The following is an 18,036-nucleotide window of genomic DNA, read 5'->3' as shown; positions in this document are numbered from 1 at the left end:
CACATCAACAGTACTACGCTGAACCGTCTGCCCGCATCCAGCTTTGTCCTCCTTCTCCGTTCATACCGCTGTGGAAATCTTGACCATAGTATACTGGAATAGCCACATTCTTGGCCATATCCCTGTCGCAGCGCAAGGACTAAGTCAGTGTATGCGGTTGGATGAAAATGAGATCTGAAAGTACCCACATGATCTTCACCGAATCCTCCTGCAAGAGCGCTCCAGCGGGTGAATCCATCGCCGCTTGGTAGCTATTGGCATTTAGCTCAAACGCTAAGGTAATTTCACTCTTGGTAACTTACGCTTCCGCGCTCTCATACACATATACGGAGACGCTATCATAATCTCCTGGCAGCGAAAGGCCTAAGGACAAATCTTCTTTCCGACGTATAGGAAGTTGAATATACTTGACCAGTCCGGGCATCTGAATTGAATGCTGGAAGTGCACCTGATGGAAGGTGTCAGATAGTTCCGATGCGGTCCAGCGGTCCAAGGTGATACGTACTTTGAGATAATGCTCGTGATACTCCTCTTTGTTCAGATGAGGCTGTCGACGGCAGATGAAAACCAAAGTGAAAAATCGATTAGGAGGCGGACAGGTGAGGAAGGACATTGTGTTCTCATAACGGATCTGGATATGAGGTGGTAATCGGCCTTAACAGGTGCAGAAACGCAAGAAGATATGTCATATATGTAACTAACCTTGCATACTCAACGGCACCTCACTCTGCGTCACACGATGGGCTCACATGAGCTAAAGCGCAAGTATGTAGAATCAACGGGCTATAGGAAAAGGCATTTCCGATGCGTTGGTAGGGGTAAAGAATCGCGAGAAAAATACGGTATGTATATTCTCACTGGTCGGAAATGCGATTATCCGCCGGCATCGGAACTTCCACGGATATCCGGCACCCAAAGATAAGAGAATGATATTGATACGCCAACTACAGCGTTAGATAAGAAAATGCATATATAACTGGTATCAAGTGGACAGATTTCAACATGACCATGCTGCTCACGCACAGCCACTTCCGCTCACCTCGAAACATCGCCTCAGATCCTAAAGATGAGACTGTGAGATTTCCTCTTGTGAGTCGAGATTGAATTCCTAGCCCTGGGAAGTCGATCTGAACACATGGCTAGGCTCTTTATTGGCGCTTTGCCCTTCTTCGTATATGGAATCGACTACGGCTATATCGGCGGGGTGCTTGTCATCCCCGAGTTCGTGCGGAAATATGGCACTTTTGACGGTTCCGAGAACAAATATGTGCTCAAGTCGGACAAGTTATCGCTTTTATCCTCGTCTGCGTATATTGGTGGCTTCCTCGCGTGTTTCGTGATTCCCTGGGTCGCGACCAAAGGTGCGTCCCTTTCACACTGATCTTGGAAAGGATACTGACAGGCTGCCTCCGTTGTACAGTCGGCGCAAAATACGGCTTAATCATCACATGCACGACGTTCGCGTTGGCCGGTGCATTACAACTGGGAGCTGTCAACTTCCCCATGTTTTTGGTTGGCCGCATATTATCCGGAGTCCACATCAGTTCCGCTTTGATTCTCGGTCGTAAGTCCTATCGTCTCTTCTGCAAGTATCCAGGCTGATGATATTCTGACTGCATGTCCGTGTGTGTGTGTGTACAGAATCATACATCAACGAAGTCGCCCCGGCTCATCTTAGAGGATTCGGTATTTGTCTTTGCTTACAAATGCTCACTTTTGGCAACTTCTCGGCATCCGTCATCACCCTCGGTGCGACCTCTGCCGGCGGTAAGATCGCATATCAGATACCGATATCCCTTTGTATCATGGTCGGAGGGATTGTCGCCATCCTTCTGATTCTGATGCCCAGGACGCCACTTCAGTTCGCCTTGAAGGGCGATTGGCCTGGCGCATCGAATGCAGTCAGCCGGATACGCCATCTTCCCGCCGACTCACAGCTGGTCCAAGACGAGATGAATGCGCTACGACATGCAACGCAGGGCCAGATCGAATCTTCGAAATGGTCGGAATTGTACCAGAAGGGCGAATTGCGAAGAACACTATACTCATTCGGCACCTACTTTTTCATGAACGGTTTCTCAGGGTGCAACTTCTATTTGACATACGCCTCTGTGTTCATGGCTCAAGCCGGCATGACCAATCCATGGGGTATCACCGTCCTCATCGCCGGCACGAACTGCTTCCTCACCACGCCTGCTCTCGCCCTGGTGGAGCGATTTGGGCGCAGACGACTCTGCTTCATCGGGACTGTCGGATGCATCCTCATGAACCTGGGGGGTGGGTTGAGCTACGTTATCGGTAAAGATAGCAAGAACTCGAGTATTGCTCTAGTGGTCTTTGTGACTTTCTATATCGTCTTCTTCGCGGGCTTTATGGCTCCGTCCGGCTGGGCGTTCTCCGCCGAAATCCCCAAGGCTCGCCTCCGAGCTAAAACGATCGCAGTCACCAACATCGGCAACAACATTGTCACCTGGGCGGTGGGGTACGGTAGCCCATACCTCTTCCAGGATCCGGTCAACCTGCGCGCCAAGTTCTGCTTCTTCTGGCTTGGCGGTTGTACGATCTGCGGCATCTTCTTCTACTTCTGCTTGTACGAGACAAAGGGTCTCACCCACGCGGAGATCGACGAGCTGATGGCCTCCGGCATTCCCGCCCGGCAATCGGTACAGTGGGCCCAAGATAGAGTCAGAACGCGGCTTGGAATCACGCAGGAGACAGAGGTTCCGGCAATGGCAAGCGACGTGAAGGATGGGGATCTGAACGATATTTCGGTGCTCGTGGTTGAAAAGTAGCTGTCGAGATTGGCTGTCGAGGCTTTGCTAAGTCACCGTGCTCTTGCATACTCATGGATCTGCGCGTATATCCGTATTTACTGGTATTAGTCATATGGGATAAAACCAAGGGGCTTGAAACGGTAGAATGCCCCTATGCATATACGGAATGACCTCGACCATTGATGTCATCAAGTCCATTTACCAATAAGAGCCATGGCGAACAATCCTAAGAACAAAGCTATCAAGGCTGAGAAAACTCTCATATTTGATGTATCTCTCATATCGCCTACGACCCATTCAGCGAAGAGCAGTTGACACAGACCACCTGCGATTAGACAAAGCAATGAGCTACTTGCCCAATCTTCGTTGGCATTTTTGGCAGAGCTTGACTTACTGTATAGCAGAATGCCGGCGGAGATCGAGTTGAGCACACCGATAGCGAGTAATTCGGCTCTGCCGTTCTCATTGAACGATTCGTGAACCCCGATACCCTAGGTTTATAGCGCTATAAGCTGGAAATTTCCCGGGAGAGACTACTAGTCTTAGAATGCAGCCTTGGGTCACTTACGATAGCAATTCCAATCGGTGTAATGACTGTATAAGCCATGCACATCGCCCATCTCTTCCATGCCACTTGACCCTTCGCCTTGATCCAGACGAGCGCACCGATCCGCGCTCCCAAACCCAGACCTTCGAACAATTGATGGAACACAAGGGCTATGAAAGTGATCATGCGTGTCAATTCTGTATCCTCACTTCCTCAGAGTACCGAGCGATATCCATCCAGGGCAGAACTTACCGGCAAACGTGACAGAGAAGCCATCTACTTGCGCACCAAGCGCCACACCAATCATCACCGAATGAAAAACGATTCCACCTTCGAGCAATTGTACGTCCCAATGAGCTCGTTTCGAAGCGGGGTCAAGCTCTGCGATAGGTTGACAACCGCTTTCACAGCATAAGTCTTGGAACATTGGCTTGGCGTCGCCTTTAGAAGAGGGCGATGAAGACGGTGAGGCAGAGTCGGTATCTTCTCGGGAAGCGATTGGGTTGGGGATACATTCTGTCTCAGGAAGGTTTTTCCTTGCAGCCTAAGACTCCAAAACTCAGCGACCGATTGATAAGGTAGAACATTGCATTACTATATGACTTACCCATCGAGCCCCGAAATAATCCACGAGCCAAATGATAAGCATGGAACCCATAGCGATGGCCGGTGCAGTCGGCTCGTACGCTAGTCCGCCAATACATTCACTATGACACCGTCGTCAGTTTCGGTCGGTCTGAGCAAATTATACAAAATATGGGATAGACTCACTTGGAGAACGTTTCGAATGAATCCTGCAATAAATGACAGAAACTATCTTGTCAACCACCACATCAGCAAGTTGCCCTGACTGAGGACGAGATGATCGATTAGGAGAAAAATCTCACTCACGCTAAGGCAATGATAATTCCTGTTCCAAAATATTTCAATACGAAGAAAGTCCTTCTGAAAAAGACATTTCCTTTATCGCTCCCATCATTCCCCATAATAACAGGGAAGAAGACCCCTATACCGGATGCAGCTAGGAGTACGAAGACAGACGCGACGTGTAGGCCGAGATTGTACGATTCCGGGGCGGAGGGAGCGCACGAATCAGCATCGGAAGCTTCATCGGTATAATCAGCTTTGGTGACTGCTACAAAGCAGGCGAGGGCGAAAAGGAGGTGCACTGATGGCATTTTTGATATTTGGTCAGAGCAAGATCGGAATCATGCATCCTGAAGGAGTTTTTCCCATTAGTCGCTCGTTATATATCACCATTGAATTCCTTGATGCATTCTGCCCTTCCAAAATTTTGAGCTGGACCACCGAAGATGCCGAGGACTTATGGTTATTTTGGGATTTTCTGGAGGACGATGACTGTCTTGGTACTCATTCAACGATCAAAAATCGATTTGTTCCTGGTGAATCCGCGAAATCCGAACAACAAGCTTGGGTTGACCAAGTACGCAGAAACGGTGTCTTCTCGTAATTGTCGAAGACAACTGGAATGTTACCAACTACTGAGAGTATGTTGGGCTCCTGCCATTCCAAGCTAATGGCAGAATTAGTATTGCCAAGTCCTCATTCTGACGATTCGTGTCGCATTTCCCGAAAGCCACACATTCCTGCGAAAAGCCGACTATGTCGTGCGAAAACCATGTCTTCGTCTCCGATTCATGTTTGTTGAAGCATTCGTGTCCTCGATAATCTTACAAATCCTCGAGGCAGATGATCGCAATGAACAACCTGTTCCATTCAACTTTTCATAGCACGCCAAATGGGTCTTTGTGATTTGTTTGGTTCAAAGTGATCACACTACCAAACCACGTGGTCATGATGTCATTTCCATCAAGTCAGCTGAGAAGGCCAAAAACAAACGTTTGTCACCGTTCGGTGAACCGAATCGAGTATATATATAGGCTTTCGCTTTGCATGTTCGTATTTCCTGAAATCTGCCTCAGTAAGAACATCTAGATCCCTTGAATATCGAGAACGAAATCACGTATCAAGATGTATATCCCAAACCTCCAATCGATCCTCGCCGCTGGTCTCGCCCTTACCGGCGCAGTTAACGAAAGTACGTACTGAACCCCGCTGCACGATCGACCCTACCTTCAATATTGCCACTCCCCTCCACTTGCCCGCTCAGTCAACTTTGAAGCTAACTTTGATTGTTATTCAATAGTGAGCGTTGTCTCATCCGGGCACATCAAGGACTTCGCCGTCGAGAAATGTATCGACGCCGATAAGAACCAACGATGCTCCAAGCCTTTCCCAGTGACCAAATCCACCTGCTATAACCTCAAGTGGTCCACCGATGGCGCACTCTCGCACACCACAATCGAGGTCAAAGACGCTGGTAGTAATGAGATTGTCTATTATAGGGATACCGATGGAGAGTGGACTGCCAATAAGAACGAGGTGAGTTTGGGAGACTCTGCTGGGTCAACCCTCATTTCACGCATCCCCAAATGTATCGGTACAATCGGGAAGACGCTGACGCAAGCGTCTGAATATGTGTAATACAGCTCGTCTACGTTGACTTTAAGCCCAAGATTGCTGGACAAGGTAACAAGACCGTCGACTACGAGATCACCACTTGCGAATAGGTTGTCGGACGCACCGCATGCGCTCAATGATTGTAGAAGCAGGCGAGCGGATGGCTTGAGAAGTGAAGGAAAGTTGCAACAAAGACCCATCATTGTATCTATTGTTAGTATGCATGTCTGTATCATGTTGTTACTCGGACTGCCCTTCCTTGTTGTATATATCATTATACTTCGCCAACGACCTCTTCTCCAAATCGTTCTTCTCCTCATTCGTATATCGATCAAACCTCTTCGGATCCAAAGCTGTCCTCAACCACTCATCGTCTTTCTTCCCATCACCCAACAAAGTCTCTGCAAGAAGTCTCGCACTTCCAGCAGCGTGCGTCACCCAAACTCCGACCGCACAATACATCCCATCCTGGATTTGACCCACCAACGGCATACCATCCGGCGTGACCGAGAACAATCCATTGAATCTCTCGCTTCCTTCCGCTTCCACTGAGAACGTCTTGGCCATAGTATCATTCAAGAGCTCATACCCATCTTGCAATACACTATCGAATTCGTCCTCCCATTTACCGTAAGCTGTCTGACCATGATCTTGCCGAGGGACTTTGACAGGTGCGTGCGCGTACGATCCAAGTCCATCTTTCGTACCGTGATCTCTTGCGTAAACATGTTTATGCGGCCATCTTATGAAAGGCATCTTGTTCGGCCGTTCCTCGTGTGGAATTGAATACGAGTACGGGTGAGCGACCGATACGACGCTATGTTCGAGCGAAGGAAGGAGTTGCGATGCCCATATACCCGTACAGAACACCACTTTTCCAACTTCGAAATCTCCAACCGAGGTGATCACTTTCCATCCTTCCTCCAATTTGACGTGTGATTTAACTTCAGCATTCAAAAGTATCGCACCGTTTTTTGAAGCTTGATCTTGGGCGAGATGCGTAAGTTGGATTGCATTCGCCGTACCGTCCTGAGGAAAGAACAAGCCTGCCGATGTACTTCGGACATCCACGCAATCCTCATTGATGAAATCGGGCACCAATCCCATGATCCGCTCTTTTTCCATCACTTCAACCTGAATTCCAGCCGATTTCGCATCCGCTCCTCGTTTTTCTAGTCCACTACCAATTTCTAAACCGCCCACCACTTGGAAAGCATCTCCCCCTTGAGAGACGTAATGCCTTACAGACCGCTTAGCCAGTTCGGTTAAGGGGGATAACTCGTTGTATTGTCCCACGAAGCCTGGTGCATGCCCAGTCGAGCCTGGCAGTCCGCGAACATCTTTGTCGGAAAGGATGACCCGTGATCCGAGGCTGGAGGACAGGAAGGAGGCGAGGTGCGAGCCGACTATACCGGCGCCAATTATCAGGATCCGGTCGGATGGGGGGTGCGGAAAGGATGGGAGAGACATGCCGGATTTCCTCGTGTATTTTCTGTTTGGAAGCAATAGTCCAATCTTCCTTTCTGACGTTTGATCCGAGTGGATTGACTTAAAATGAGCTGAAAGACGACAAGAGATGCAGCAGCAGCTCTATATATCTCACTTCATCGCTTTTGATTTGCTGGTTAAGATGTGCCGCATCTTTCAGGATGAGTCGACTAGATATCCCTTAAGCCAAGCGATCGTCCGGAAGATCCGGCCGATATTTGCGGAGTCGTGTTTTGATCCAAAGTCGACCTAGTTCTGGAGAGCTTGAACCCCTCAGTGTCGCCCACGTAATACCACAATACCACAAGGATGAGTATTGGGCTTATCAACAGATACTCCCAGCCATTGTTGTCGAAATGAGAAATCATGTACTGCTCAGATGGTGAAATAGCAGATCACAAGGGAGATAACGATTAGGCCCCGGATAAAACCTCCGGCCGTTACATTTGACACCAAACTCAGACGTCGATTGCTGGATTGATCTGCTATCTCTCGCTTTCTCCGTCTTCTCTTTCTTCGCACATATACCTCGAACATCATGGCAGACCTATCCACCACCCTTCCACTAACGCCTGACTCCGTGCGTACGGCGTATTGCAAGATCAAAAATCACATCCATCGGACACCGTTGTTGACTAGTAAAACCATAAACAATATCGCTTCTTCCTCTTCCTCATCGCCAGGTACACCCGCACCAAAGTTCAACATCTACTTCAAATGCGAGAACTACCAACGAATAGGCGCATTCAAAGCTAGGGGAGCTTTCCATGCTATTACACATCTCATCGAAGTAGTGGGATTGGAGGAGTTGCGCATAAAGGGAGTGGTTACCCATTCTTCAGGTGAGTCTTGAATCGCCATCACTCTCAACGACTCTTGCGTTCAATCTTCTCCCATCAGCCGACCTGCTTGAGAGTGACGAACTTGATGATGAGGCTTGGCTAAACCGGGCTGTCCTTTTGTTTATAGGCAATCATGCCCAAGCTCTCGCTTTGGCCGCATCGCATTTCGCAATCCCCGCCCACATCGTCATGCCCACCATATCCACCCCATCCAAAATCGCCGGTACGCGCACCTACACTCCCAACATCTACTTTAGCGGATCAACAAGCGACGAGCGCGAAGGCGTCGTTCGTGAAGTGATTTCTAAGACAGGTGCAGTGTTGGTCCCACCTTATGATCATCCAGACATCATCCTGGGACAAGGTACAACGGCTTTGGAACTTGAAGAACAATACATCGCTCTCAAGAAATCCAAAGACCAGAAGGCGGATCTCAAGGTGGTGTTGACTCCACTAGGAGGAGGAGGTCTAGCTTCAGGGATATGCACCTACTTCGCCGATCAACCAGGCGTGAGGGTCATAGCTTCCGAACCGAATTTTGAAGGTGGGAACGACGGCGAAATTGGGTTGATCAGGAGTAATCCGCCGAAGAGGGTGGAAAGTGTGAAAACTCTGACGATAGCAGACGGACTTCGAACACCGGTAGGCGAGATCCCTTGGAAAGTGTTCACGAGTGGGTCAGAGACGAAGAAGAAGAATTTGGAATGCGTGTATAGCGTTACGGAGGAACAGATTAAGGAAGCTATGAAGCTGGTGTTGGAACGCATGAAGTGTTTTATCGAGCCTTCAGGAGCGGTGCCGTTGGCTGTAGCTCTGTATAATGAGGACTTTAGACGATGGGCCTATGAAGAACAGCAGAAAGAGGGAGAGGGAGGAGAGGTGTGGGATATAGCGGTTGTTTTATCAGGTGGGAATACGACTATCGAAGCTATATTAGGGATCTTTGGGAGCGAGAAGGAGAAGGAAAAAGAGGATGTGGGTGAACAAAGAGCGGAGGGAACGCTTGGACTGGATGGAAAGTCAGTGGTGGAGAATGTAGTTGGATAGATTCACATGAACACGGACATAGACATGGCACCTGGTGAGATAAAATTCATCCATGTATACATGCGCGATGACACATGAGAAACTTCGTGTCCAATTATCCAAGTAACACAGGACATCCTGATTCTAGCAAGATCTCCACCCATCCACAAGCTTCATCATCCTCACCCTCATCCATGCGCGCCCACATCTCCTCACATACCATCTGAACAATCTCCAGCTCATAACAACACTGGAATTTGAACTCCTTCAGTCTGACACGAGCTATATCTCGATTGGTGGCATCCACAAGCGTCGAGCAAGCCACGATCAACGGCTACGAACTCATCTCAGTTCAGCTAGAGTTACTGATATTATTGGGCCTGATCGAAAGAAGGGGACCCACCCAATTGAGATACTCCACTTTATCCCCTACAGAAGCGCATATATCCAGGATCGCAGCTGCAGCGTCCTGTATCCGCTTATCTAGCCTATCGATCTGCCTCAGCTGACGAAGAATGAGTATCCGGCCGGCATGCCACAGAGCGAGAGAACCGAACTGGGTCCGTTGGTCTAGTATGGTGCTCTCCTTCGATATATCCCAAGAAAGCCAGTCCTGCTCTAAGCTATCTATGGTGGATTGATCCGGATGACCGGTGTCGGAAAGGGAGGACAAGAGAGACGACAGTCGAGGGACAAGAGAACGAGATATTCCACACGCAGCGTCAAATTTTCTAAGCTGCGTCGCTTGGATCTCAGCTTACTTCATCCGCGTCCTAACATAGGTTGAACAAAGGTATACATACTTCGGGTTGAGTGCTTTCAGCTTCTCCTAGCCTGCTCCACCATTGCGGTATACCCTCTGAAGTCCGAGTCTCTTCTGCTATAGCTAGAAGACTGTAGTCCGTGGTCGCTGACAGAGTACCTACACTGTCATATTAACATATATCACTGCACTCTGAGCGATCAGTTGGACGTACCGAGAAGACTGAGGTTGATCAGAGACTCAACAGCGCATTTCATAGCGGGATTGACCAAGCCCGAAACTATGGGGAAGAGGATCGACTGCATCCCTCCTCCTACGTTTATAGCCACTTGCACCATGCGCATAAGCTCCCTCCATCTGTTGTTCGCTGCAAGGAGCTGTAACGGCTTGAAATCAGCCAAATGTACTTTCATTCATGCGCAAGTCCACTCACGTCGGCTGTAAGGCATAATGCGCATGCAGAGAAGAATGTCGGATTCAAAATGCACGGTATCTTCGTATGTATTGTACGGAGTATTCTCAGGCAGTCTGTCCTGTATCGCAGGGCGAGTGTCCTAGTACTCAAACTTGCGGCAGTATCACCGTTTCGACCTTGTAGACTGTACGGCCATCCACAATCAGGCATTACAACACCCTCCAAATTATACGAAACGGGGACGATGGGTGATCAACTCACTATGATAGATGTACCGCTCCTATGTACAACAAGGATGATCTCAACGCTTGGCTGCCCGACTGATCCCCGTCGTTCGACATGAATAGCGGGGCGACATGCTCTATCCACGGATTATGCTCCTCGTTGACTACGATGATCGAGAGCGTATACGTCACGCAGTGGTGGAACTATCATATCAACAACCATGGCATCTATCAGCAGATGCGCGGGTTTTGCTCCTCTTCGCATAGCAGGAAAGAGTTCGAGAGAGATCATGTCATTGTTACTCACACATTGCAGGTCTTCGCTTGAGGGGAAGAAAGACCTGAGAAAGTCTGGCGGACTCGAAGGCTGGATGAAGAATAAACCCATCCGGGTATTCCGACACACAGCTAACAGTCTATCTAGCGGTCCCAATTCTTCTAAAGTCGCTGTCCATCCCAAAGCCGCTACGGTCCTTTTCGTTGCTGCGTTCGTCGGCGCCATACTCAGTGGAGTGGCCTGGGTGTGACTTGAATCCAACGTCGACTCCGAAGGCGGCGCGACAGGCTGTGAGGAAGGCAGTATCGGATTGAAGTGAAGTGCGTTTATTGGATCTACATGATGATCAGAATCCGGTGCGGGTGCAGTCGTTGACGCGATGGGAATATTGATAATGGGAGCTGCTGGTCCTTTCCCAGAGACGAGTGGACCTCTTGTTTGAGCGGGAGCGGGACGTATAGATCGAGGAGCGATCTTCTCGGAAGTGTCCTTTGGCCAGTCGCACTACTTTGAACCCTATGAGTCAGCTTAGCTGTCATGTTCACGTTGACACGTTTCAGGCTCACCTTGACGCCGTACTTGACGCATCTCGCACACTCCGGCGTCTCTGTCATATGATCATCAGCTGCACGAGCAGCTTGATCCTTGAGATGACATACCTAGATCACACTTGATCTTACGCCTCCGACAGACCTTACATCCTGTCCTAGTCCTGGTAATTCGTCGCCGCGGCTGTACAGCAATGTGAGGAGCTGCACTTGACTCTGCTCGGGGATCGCTTTCTTGCATGATCACTTCGGATCGTTGGCGTCAAAATGATGCTCCTGGCCAGCTCGCATTCGACTGGCTATGCGAAAATAAGAAAAAAGGAAATATCAACCTGGGCAAAGTAAAGAAGCAGAAGACGAAGATTGGCATTTGGGTTCTTGCGTTAATTCCGTTATCTCGCTTAACGGACCAATAATATCACGACTCCGTGGTTCAAGGTCCTGTATCGCAAAAACCTAGACAATTTGCGGTTGCCTACATGCATTGGATGTAAAGATACGGAAATGCGTATAGTGCATAAATGTGTATAAGTGCACCTATGATCGCAGAAAAAACTACCTAAAACTCCATCGACACCTGAGAGATTGGCTCGTTGAGCGGATTTCCTTTATCTATGATCGATAAGACGCTTTGCTCCTATCAAAGGCAATTAGCATTTTTCCTCTTGGATACATCGCTTTCCGGATTACGAAAAGAGAAGAACTGATCAATGAAGACTCACTGATGGAGCTTCATATCGCTGACGAGCCAATGTGAACCACAATACAGCTAAAACGATCGCAAAGCCTCCAACGAATACAACGACTGCGAGTAAATCAGAGTACAATCATCAGCACGAATTTGATGCAGCTGAAAGACTTTGTTGTAGGACTCACCATAACTCATATTGGCTGCATCAACAGGCTGAGAGACAGGATAAATCAGTCACTGTCCTCGCGGATCTCAAGCTCTCGAGACAGAACTCACCATGGAAGCTGGGAAACAGTAGATGACACAAGACTGCAGCACGAAAAACACCGCTAGCAGATTGCATGGTACACCCCATCGACCGAGGTTTGAGGTCCTGTAAGGCGCTACCGAGTTGAGCTTCTTGCGTCCTCCGCATAACATCAGAATGGCAGGTATAGCTGCGAGATGACAGGATTCGATGAGTTCTGGCGTCATGAGAGGTGTTCATCTTTGACTGGACTGACCGTATGAGATCTCAAAGACAATCGTAGCTGCACCCGTAAGGGAATTGAAGGTCGAAGTGGAGCCCAATTGTACTAGACCACAGACCAAGGGGACCACTACACTGATAGCTAGCCCGTAGACTGGTTCTCCTCTAATGGTGATTGACCATACTTTAGGGTATGGTAGCACGTTGTCTCGTCCTAATGCCATGAGCACTCGCGAGGCTGTCAAGGTTATACCCCGAACACTATTGATGAATAGTATCGAAGGAATCAAGAGGAAGATGGTGGTGGCTCCTCTGGATCCGGTAGTATCCATACAGATCTGGGCGAATGGGAGACTATGTGATGAGTCAGCTTTCGTATTGACAGTTGGATACAGTGCCGTCAATAAGAAGGAATAGTAGTAGTCTACGAGACTCACATGTACGGCGTGGAGACTACCGATGTTATATCCGTTATGCAGAACAACATGGCCAGGAGCACTGCCATGCCTGACAAAGCACTGATGATGATCGTCCACATTGTAGCTTTCGGACCGTCTTTTCTGGGATTCGGCATCTCTTCTGAGATATGATAAATGAGATCGAAACCAAGATAGGCGAAAGCTGACTGAAGCAGCCCGAGGAGCCACGCGATTACGATGGAGTTCCAGCCTGTCGTATTGTTCAAACCACCAAACACGAAGGACTATCGCAGGTCATGAGCTGATGTCACGCCCGAGTCTTTAAGTCGCAAGATACTTACTGCAGAAGCTCTCGTTGGTGCTGTGGCTGGAAGAGCGATGACGATAGCCAATGCACATAGTACTGAGATCACCATAAGGCCTTGATCGAGCCATCGATTGCCACTATTACAGTGACATGTCAGTACGAATCTTTATAGATGCCGAAAATACTAGACTCTTCGATTGACTCACCGAACACCCAGACATAGGGTCACACCAGGTCCGAAAATCAGGATAGCAGCGAAAATGCCGTACTGCTGACCTACGCTTAGCGCCAGATCGGGCTTGTTGACCGTAATTGCCGCCATAAGCAGAATCACTACAGTTCAAAAAAGCGTTAGAAATGCATGATCCGTGGACACAGCTGACACAACATGCACTCACTGGACAAATAGCCAGCAGTAGCCGCTCCGAGCCACAGGCCAATGACGTTCAACATTCCGGTGATCCAGCTGATCGAGTTCCGCCATCTGTGTGGAGACAGCACTGCTGCCCAATGATACTGGCCTGCAGCGGTCGGATATACCGCGAAGATCTCTCCATGAGATAAGACAGTCGCGAGATTTCAAATTGACGCGTAAAGAAATCCCCAGACCACTAAGTCGCACTCGGCGTGTTAGCCTTGGAAATCGCCATGATGGCGAAGATGTATGAAAATCATAGCTTACGAGCACTTGGTCCACCGGAGATCAGCCCCGATCCGAGACCTACAACCAACACGACCCAACTGTTGATTACTGAAAATGCCAGTCCGAATGCAGTAAGGGGCGAAAAGGCATTCTTCTCCAAGCCCTCAGGGGTAATGATGTGATGGTCTATCACTTGGTCGGTATCGAGCACGTTCACGTTCGCCGTGACTGATGTTTGCTTCGGCGGTGTTTTGCTTCCAGACTCGTCAATGCGAGGACCTCGCAGGGAGCTTGAGGATCCTTCCATGGTGTTCTGGATGTGAGGACTTGAACGATGTCTTCACAAAGTCCAAAGTGCCATCTTGCAAATGGAACGCTATTTAAGTTACTCATCAAGCGAAACATCGGAGTTGGTGTCTTATCTCGGAGCGAGCAGATTCATCGTCAACGAGTGATCCCCTTCGACTTCGCGTCTTATCTCGCTGAAATCACCAATCAGACACGTCAAATGTCAATAACCTCGCTCAAAAGAGATAAGGTCCATGAGATTACGCACTATCTTCATATCACTATACCATCAAACATACGGCCGAATTTGGCTCACAGTAAGCGGGATCATATCTCGCAAGCTGAGTATCTCGCTCTCTCGACCAACGAAATTCACCTTGCCAATCGGTAATCTCGCTGTCTCCTCCAGTCAAAATCGCGCATTTTACCGAAGACATCCCACGGATATACGGAAATTTACCCGGACAACGTATATAAAATGCAATCGTCGATTCTCCTTAAGACCACTTCCCATCCTCTCTCTTTGTACATACTTACGCCTTCTCAGCACTTCAACACAGAATGACAGTCATCCAAACATTGGTATCAGCCGTATCGTCCAAGTTGGGTTTCTCGAACGACCAACAGATGCCTTATCATCCCTTGAACCCCTTATCAGCCTCTGAGATCGCTGCTTCAGTCGCGGCTATACGCAAAGACTTTGGAAGTGATAGACTATGGTTCAAATCCACTCAGCTCGTCGAGCCTCCGAAAGCGATCCTTTCTCCTTGGCTTGACGACTTGGCGGAAGGCAAAGCGGTAGATAAATTGCCCCGTATAGCCGAAACTCTGTTGGGAAAGCGCAATTCCGATGGAGCAGAATGGTTCGGTGAGTACTCTATTCATTGGTGTATAGGCAGGAACTTGAGCTGAGAGATGCTTTAGTGTACAAGACTACCTTACTTGAAGATGGTACTGCCGAAGTCAAGTCAAAGGAAACAGTCTCAGGGCACCATGTCCCACCTGATATGGGGGAGATGATCGCTGCTGAGAAAGCTCTGTTGGAGGATCCGGAGTTCAAGGCGGCTATAGCTAAGTTGGGACTCCCCTCAAATGCAAAGGTCGTAGCAGATGGATGGATTTACGGTGAGCTTTAATCCTGCTTCTATCTGATACAGTGCTATGCATGAACCTGATCTTCATGTAATATAGGCGCCGATAGCGTCGAAGACACCCCACGATTCATCCCATTCATGGTCTACCTCTCCTTTTCGGACAACCCCGACACATGTCATTACGCCGCACCATTGCCCATCGTCCCAGTCGTCCGTGCGGATACTTTCAAGCTCGAACGACTTGACTACACACCAATCTTCGGTACAGGCGACAAGACCTTACTGGATCTAGAAGGTCCTTTCCCTTGGGAAGCATACGTCCCCAACGAGTACGATGCGACCATCCGTGCCGATGCAGGTTTAAAAGCTAGGGATGACATCAAGCCATACAGGGTGTTACAACCTGAAGGTGCTAGTGTGAGTGATGGATGCTTAAGCTTTGCGATTTTTTATGTTATTGACTGGGCCGTTTACAGTTCACCCTCGAAGGCCGTGTCATCAAGTGGCAGAAATGGTCTTTCCACATCGGATTCAACTATCGGGAAGGCATCGTCCTGAGTGATGTTAGATACGATGGCCGTAAGACATTCTACCGATTGAGTGTCAGCGATATGACAGTCCCGTACGGAGATCCAAGAGTGAGCTTGCAAACCCTTCAGCGACCTCAACATATGCTAATGTGCGCTGTCAGGCTCCTTTCCATCGAAAACAAGCATTCGATCTTGGAGACGTTGGCGCAGGTCTCACAGCGAACGAGCTGGCCTTGGGATGTGACTGTCTTGGTGAGATCGCTGTGAGTGAGCACGTCGCGTATATATCGTAAGGTGACATTTGCTGATTACCATTCTCTTCCGTAGTACCTCAACTTTGACCACTTCACCCAGGATGGCTCGTCTTTGCTACAACGAGGCGTTGTATGTATACATGAACAAGATGATGGGATTGGGTGGAAACATACCAATTTCAGAACCAACAGACCATCTGTGACCAGATCCCGAATCTTGATCATCCAAACAATTGTCCGTCATTTCCTTCTCCGAGTGAGGTGCTCCTATTGACTTTGCACATGACAGATCACTGTAGCGAACTATGAGTACATATTTGCTTGGAAATTCGATCAAGCAGCGGGCATCAGTCTGGAAGTCAGGGCTACAGGTATCCTCAGTACCGCTGCCATACTGCCTGGTGAGACTTCCCCATACGGGAACGTTGTGTCTCCAGGGTGAGTCCGACATGATTTGATTCAAGAGATCTGCGCTGACCAGACGAGTAGAGTCCTCGCCACCAATCATCAACACCTTTTCTCCATACGTATTGACCCTTCCGTCGATGGTGATGAGAACACGATCGTCCAAGAAGATTCCGTGGCCATGCCCTTCGATAAGTCTAATCCTCCTGCGGACAACAGATGGGGTGTAGGTTACACCGTTCAGAAGACACCTATCACCCAAAGTGGCTGGGCCGATGCTGCTCCCGAAAAAAACAGAGTCTTCAAGATGTAAGCCCTAGCATCGATCAAAATTCTTCATACCGCTGACGCTCTGAACGCAGCACCAATCCAAACAAGATCAATCCTATCTCTGGAAAGCCAGTGGCCTACAAGCTTGTGCCAGCTCCTTCTCAGCTCATGCTGGCCCACCCCGACTCCATTGCCTATGCAGTGAGTTTCGAGATTTCCTTCGACAGAACAGAAATGCTGATAGCGTTCCCTAGCGAGCTGAATTTGGCGAACATCACTTATACGTCACATCCTACAAAGACGGCGAATTATATTCCGGTGGCCTATATACGAATCAATCTAACGGAAATGCCAACGGTATAAGGTCATGGATCGATCGAAAAGACAACGTGGAGAATACCGATATCGTGTTGTGGCATACCTTTGGGCTGACGCACAATCCACGAGTGGAGGACTTCCCAGTGGTGAGTTGTGTCCAGGAGCTGCCTTGATGAACCAGACTGACCGTCGACTGCTCAGATGCCTTGTGAGACACATATGATCCACTTGAAACCCAACGACTTCTTCACAGCCTCCCCAGCGATAGACGTACCGGCAAGTACGCAGGCGTTCAATCAGTCAAGGCTTCACCAGCCGGGACAACATCTTCAAGGTAGTGACGAAGTAGAGAGCGCAGCGAAGGTGAATGGATTGAACGGAACTAGCTGTTGTAAATGAGCATCATTGTATAGACTTATATACCTCTAAACCTCATGCCGAATTATGCAAAGGCCATATGAGGGGGCTTCCCTGCCGCGGTCTCGGACACTACGATGATGAGTCCCGTCGTTCGGATGCAAAGCGACGAGCATGAACGCACGGTGTTCACAAAGAGACATCTGATGCTGCAAGCGTTGGCTGCAGATGCAATTACGTAAAGATCTTTTCCGCCCTTGTCTTCACCGTCTTCCAGAATCAGGTGACTAGACATCGATTTGCATCCGGTCGAACGGAATATGGAGGGAACCTGACTTTGATGATTGCGTTAATCCCATTTTAGCTATTTTTGGGACTAATCCTAAGCGAGGTCTCGGTTGCGTTTAATGGATCTGCGATTGTGCCCCCGTGGGATTACCTGACTTCCGATCATTCATTCAGCGACAAAGTCATTTTCACAAGCGCCGAATAACGTTGTACGACGTGGAGAAATACCAATGAGGGGAGAGTGAAAAGTCGTCTAAACGCCAGAAACGTCAATGGGTTCGTTGGTTGGTGATCACAAAGCTGGAAAGCCGGCTATGA

The 18,036-nt window shown here is 48.9% G+C and overlaps 9 protein-coding genes across 9 annotated transcripts; 4 read left to right on the top strand and 5 right to left on the bottom strand.

Annotated features, from left to right (window-relative positions):
• Positions 1 to 13: 13 nt before the first annotated feature.
• I303_104954 (uncharacterized protein) lies at positions 14 to 613 on the bottom strand (the record flags this gene model as incomplete). Its single annotated transcript, XM_018408892.1, has 4 exons — positions 14 to 122; positions 189 to 251; positions 303 to 448; positions 506 to 613. 4 exons carry the CDS (start codon positions 611 to 613, stop codon positions 14 to 16), a joined length of 426 nt encoding a protein of 141 aa, XP_018262583.1.
• Positions 614 to 1,135: 522 nt separating this feature from the next.
• On the top strand, positions 1,136 to 2,792 carry I303_104953 (uncharacterized protein; the record flags this gene model as incomplete). The annotated part of the gene is made up of 3 exons (XM_018408893.1): positions 1,136 to 1,361; positions 1,421 to 1,564; positions 1,642 to 2,792. The coding sequence occupies 3 exons, from the start codon at positions 1,136 to 1,138 to the stop codon at positions 2,790 to 2,792; spliced, it is 1,521 nt and encodes a 506-aa protein (XP_018262584.1).
• A 170-nt stretch (positions 2,793 to 2,962) lies between these two features.
• On the bottom strand, positions 2,963 to 4,499 carry I303_104952 (uncharacterized protein; the record flags this gene model as incomplete). Its single annotated transcript, XM_018408894.1, has 7 exons — positions 2,963 to 3,099; positions 3,169 to 3,265; positions 3,343 to 3,491; positions 3,574 to 3,865; positions 3,929 to 4,028; positions 4,093 to 4,134; positions 4,213 to 4,499. 7 exons carry the CDS (start codon positions 4,497 to 4,499, stop codon positions 2,963 to 2,965), a joined length of 1,104 nt encoding a protein of 367 aa, XP_018262585.1.
• An 814-nt stretch (positions 4,500 to 5,313) lies between these two features.
• On the top strand, positions 5,314 to 5,912 carry I303_104951 (uncharacterized protein; the record flags this gene model as incomplete). Its single annotated transcript, XM_018408895.1, has 3 exons — positions 5,314 to 5,380; positions 5,489 to 5,724; positions 5,832 to 5,912. The coding sequence occupies 3 exons, from the start codon at positions 5,314 to 5,316 to the stop codon at positions 5,910 to 5,912; spliced, it is 384 nt and encodes a 127-aa protein (XP_018262586.1).
• A 130-nt stretch (positions 5,913 to 6,042) lies between these two features.
• I303_104950 (uncharacterized protein) lies at positions 6,043 to 7,272 on the bottom strand (the record flags this gene model as incomplete). Its single annotated transcript, XM_018408896.1, has 1 exon — positions 6,043 to 7,272. One exon carries the CDS (start codon positions 7,270 to 7,272, stop codon positions 6,043 to 6,045), a length of 1,230 nt encoding a protein of 409 aa, XP_018262587.1.
• A 556-nt stretch (positions 7,273 to 7,828) lies between these two features.
• Positions 7,829 to 9,179, top strand: I303_104949 (uncharacterized protein; the record flags this gene model as incomplete). The annotated part of the gene is made up of 2 exons (XM_018408897.1): positions 7,829 to 8,132; positions 8,260 to 9,179. 2 exons carry the CDS (start codon positions 7,829 to 7,831, stop codon positions 9,177 to 9,179), a joined length of 1,224 nt encoding a protein of 407 aa, XP_018262588.1.
• A 94-nt stretch (positions 9,180 to 9,273) lies between these two features.
• I303_104948 (uncharacterized protein) lies at positions 9,274 to 11,626 on the bottom strand (the record flags this gene model as incomplete). The annotated part of the gene is made up of 9 exons (XM_018408898.1): positions 9,274 to 9,492; positions 9,562 to 9,894; positions 9,962 to 10,080; positions 10,136 to 10,298; positions 10,355 to 10,520; positions 10,598 to 10,764; positions 10,868 to 11,341; positions 11,404 to 11,444; positions 11,497 to 11,626. 9 exons carry the CDS (start codon positions 11,624 to 11,626, stop codon positions 9,274 to 9,276), a joined length of 1,812 nt encoding a protein of 603 aa, XP_018262589.1.
• Positions 11,627 to 11,944: 318 nt separating this feature from the next.
• I303_104947 (uncharacterized protein) lies at positions 11,945 to 14,221 on the bottom strand (the record flags this gene model as incomplete). Its single annotated transcript, XM_018408899.1, has 11 exons — positions 11,945 to 12,022; positions 12,108 to 12,190; positions 12,262 to 12,289; positions 12,353 to 12,513; positions 12,580 to 12,899; positions 12,983 to 13,248; positions 13,306 to 13,408; positions 13,478 to 13,604; positions 13,670 to 13,755; positions 13,861 to 13,882; positions 13,954 to 14,221. 11 exons carry the CDS (start codon positions 14,219 to 14,221, stop codon positions 11,945 to 11,947), a joined length of 1,542 nt encoding a protein of 513 aa, XP_018262590.1.
• Positions 14,222 to 14,763: 542 nt separating this feature from the next.
• Positions 14,764 to 17,472, top strand: I303_104946 (uncharacterized protein; the record flags this gene model as incomplete). The annotated part of the gene is made up of 11 exons (XM_018408900.1): positions 14,764 to 15,070; positions 15,127 to 15,327; positions 15,394 to 15,713; positions 15,773 to 15,934; positions 15,988 to 16,089; positions 16,154 to 16,315; positions 16,370 to 16,518; positions 16,570 to 16,794; positions 16,848 to 16,956; positions 17,010 to 17,219; positions 17,275 to 17,472. The coding sequence occupies 11 exons, from the start codon at positions 14,764 to 14,766 to the stop codon at positions 17,470 to 17,472; spliced, it is 2,145 nt and encodes a 714-aa protein (XP_018262591.1).
• Between the last annotated feature and the right edge of the window lie 564 nt (positions 17,473 to 18,036).

This window comes from Kwoniella dejecticola, chromosome 6 (genome assembly GCF_000512565.2).
Source record: "Kwoniella dejecticola CBS 10117 chromosome 6, complete sequence".
Classification (NCBI taxonomy): Eukaryota; Fungi; Basidiomycota; class Tremellomycetes; order Tremellales; family Cryptococcaceae; genus Kwoniella; species Kwoniella dejecticola.
This window is presented reverse-complemented; position numbering and strand designations above follow the sequence as displayed.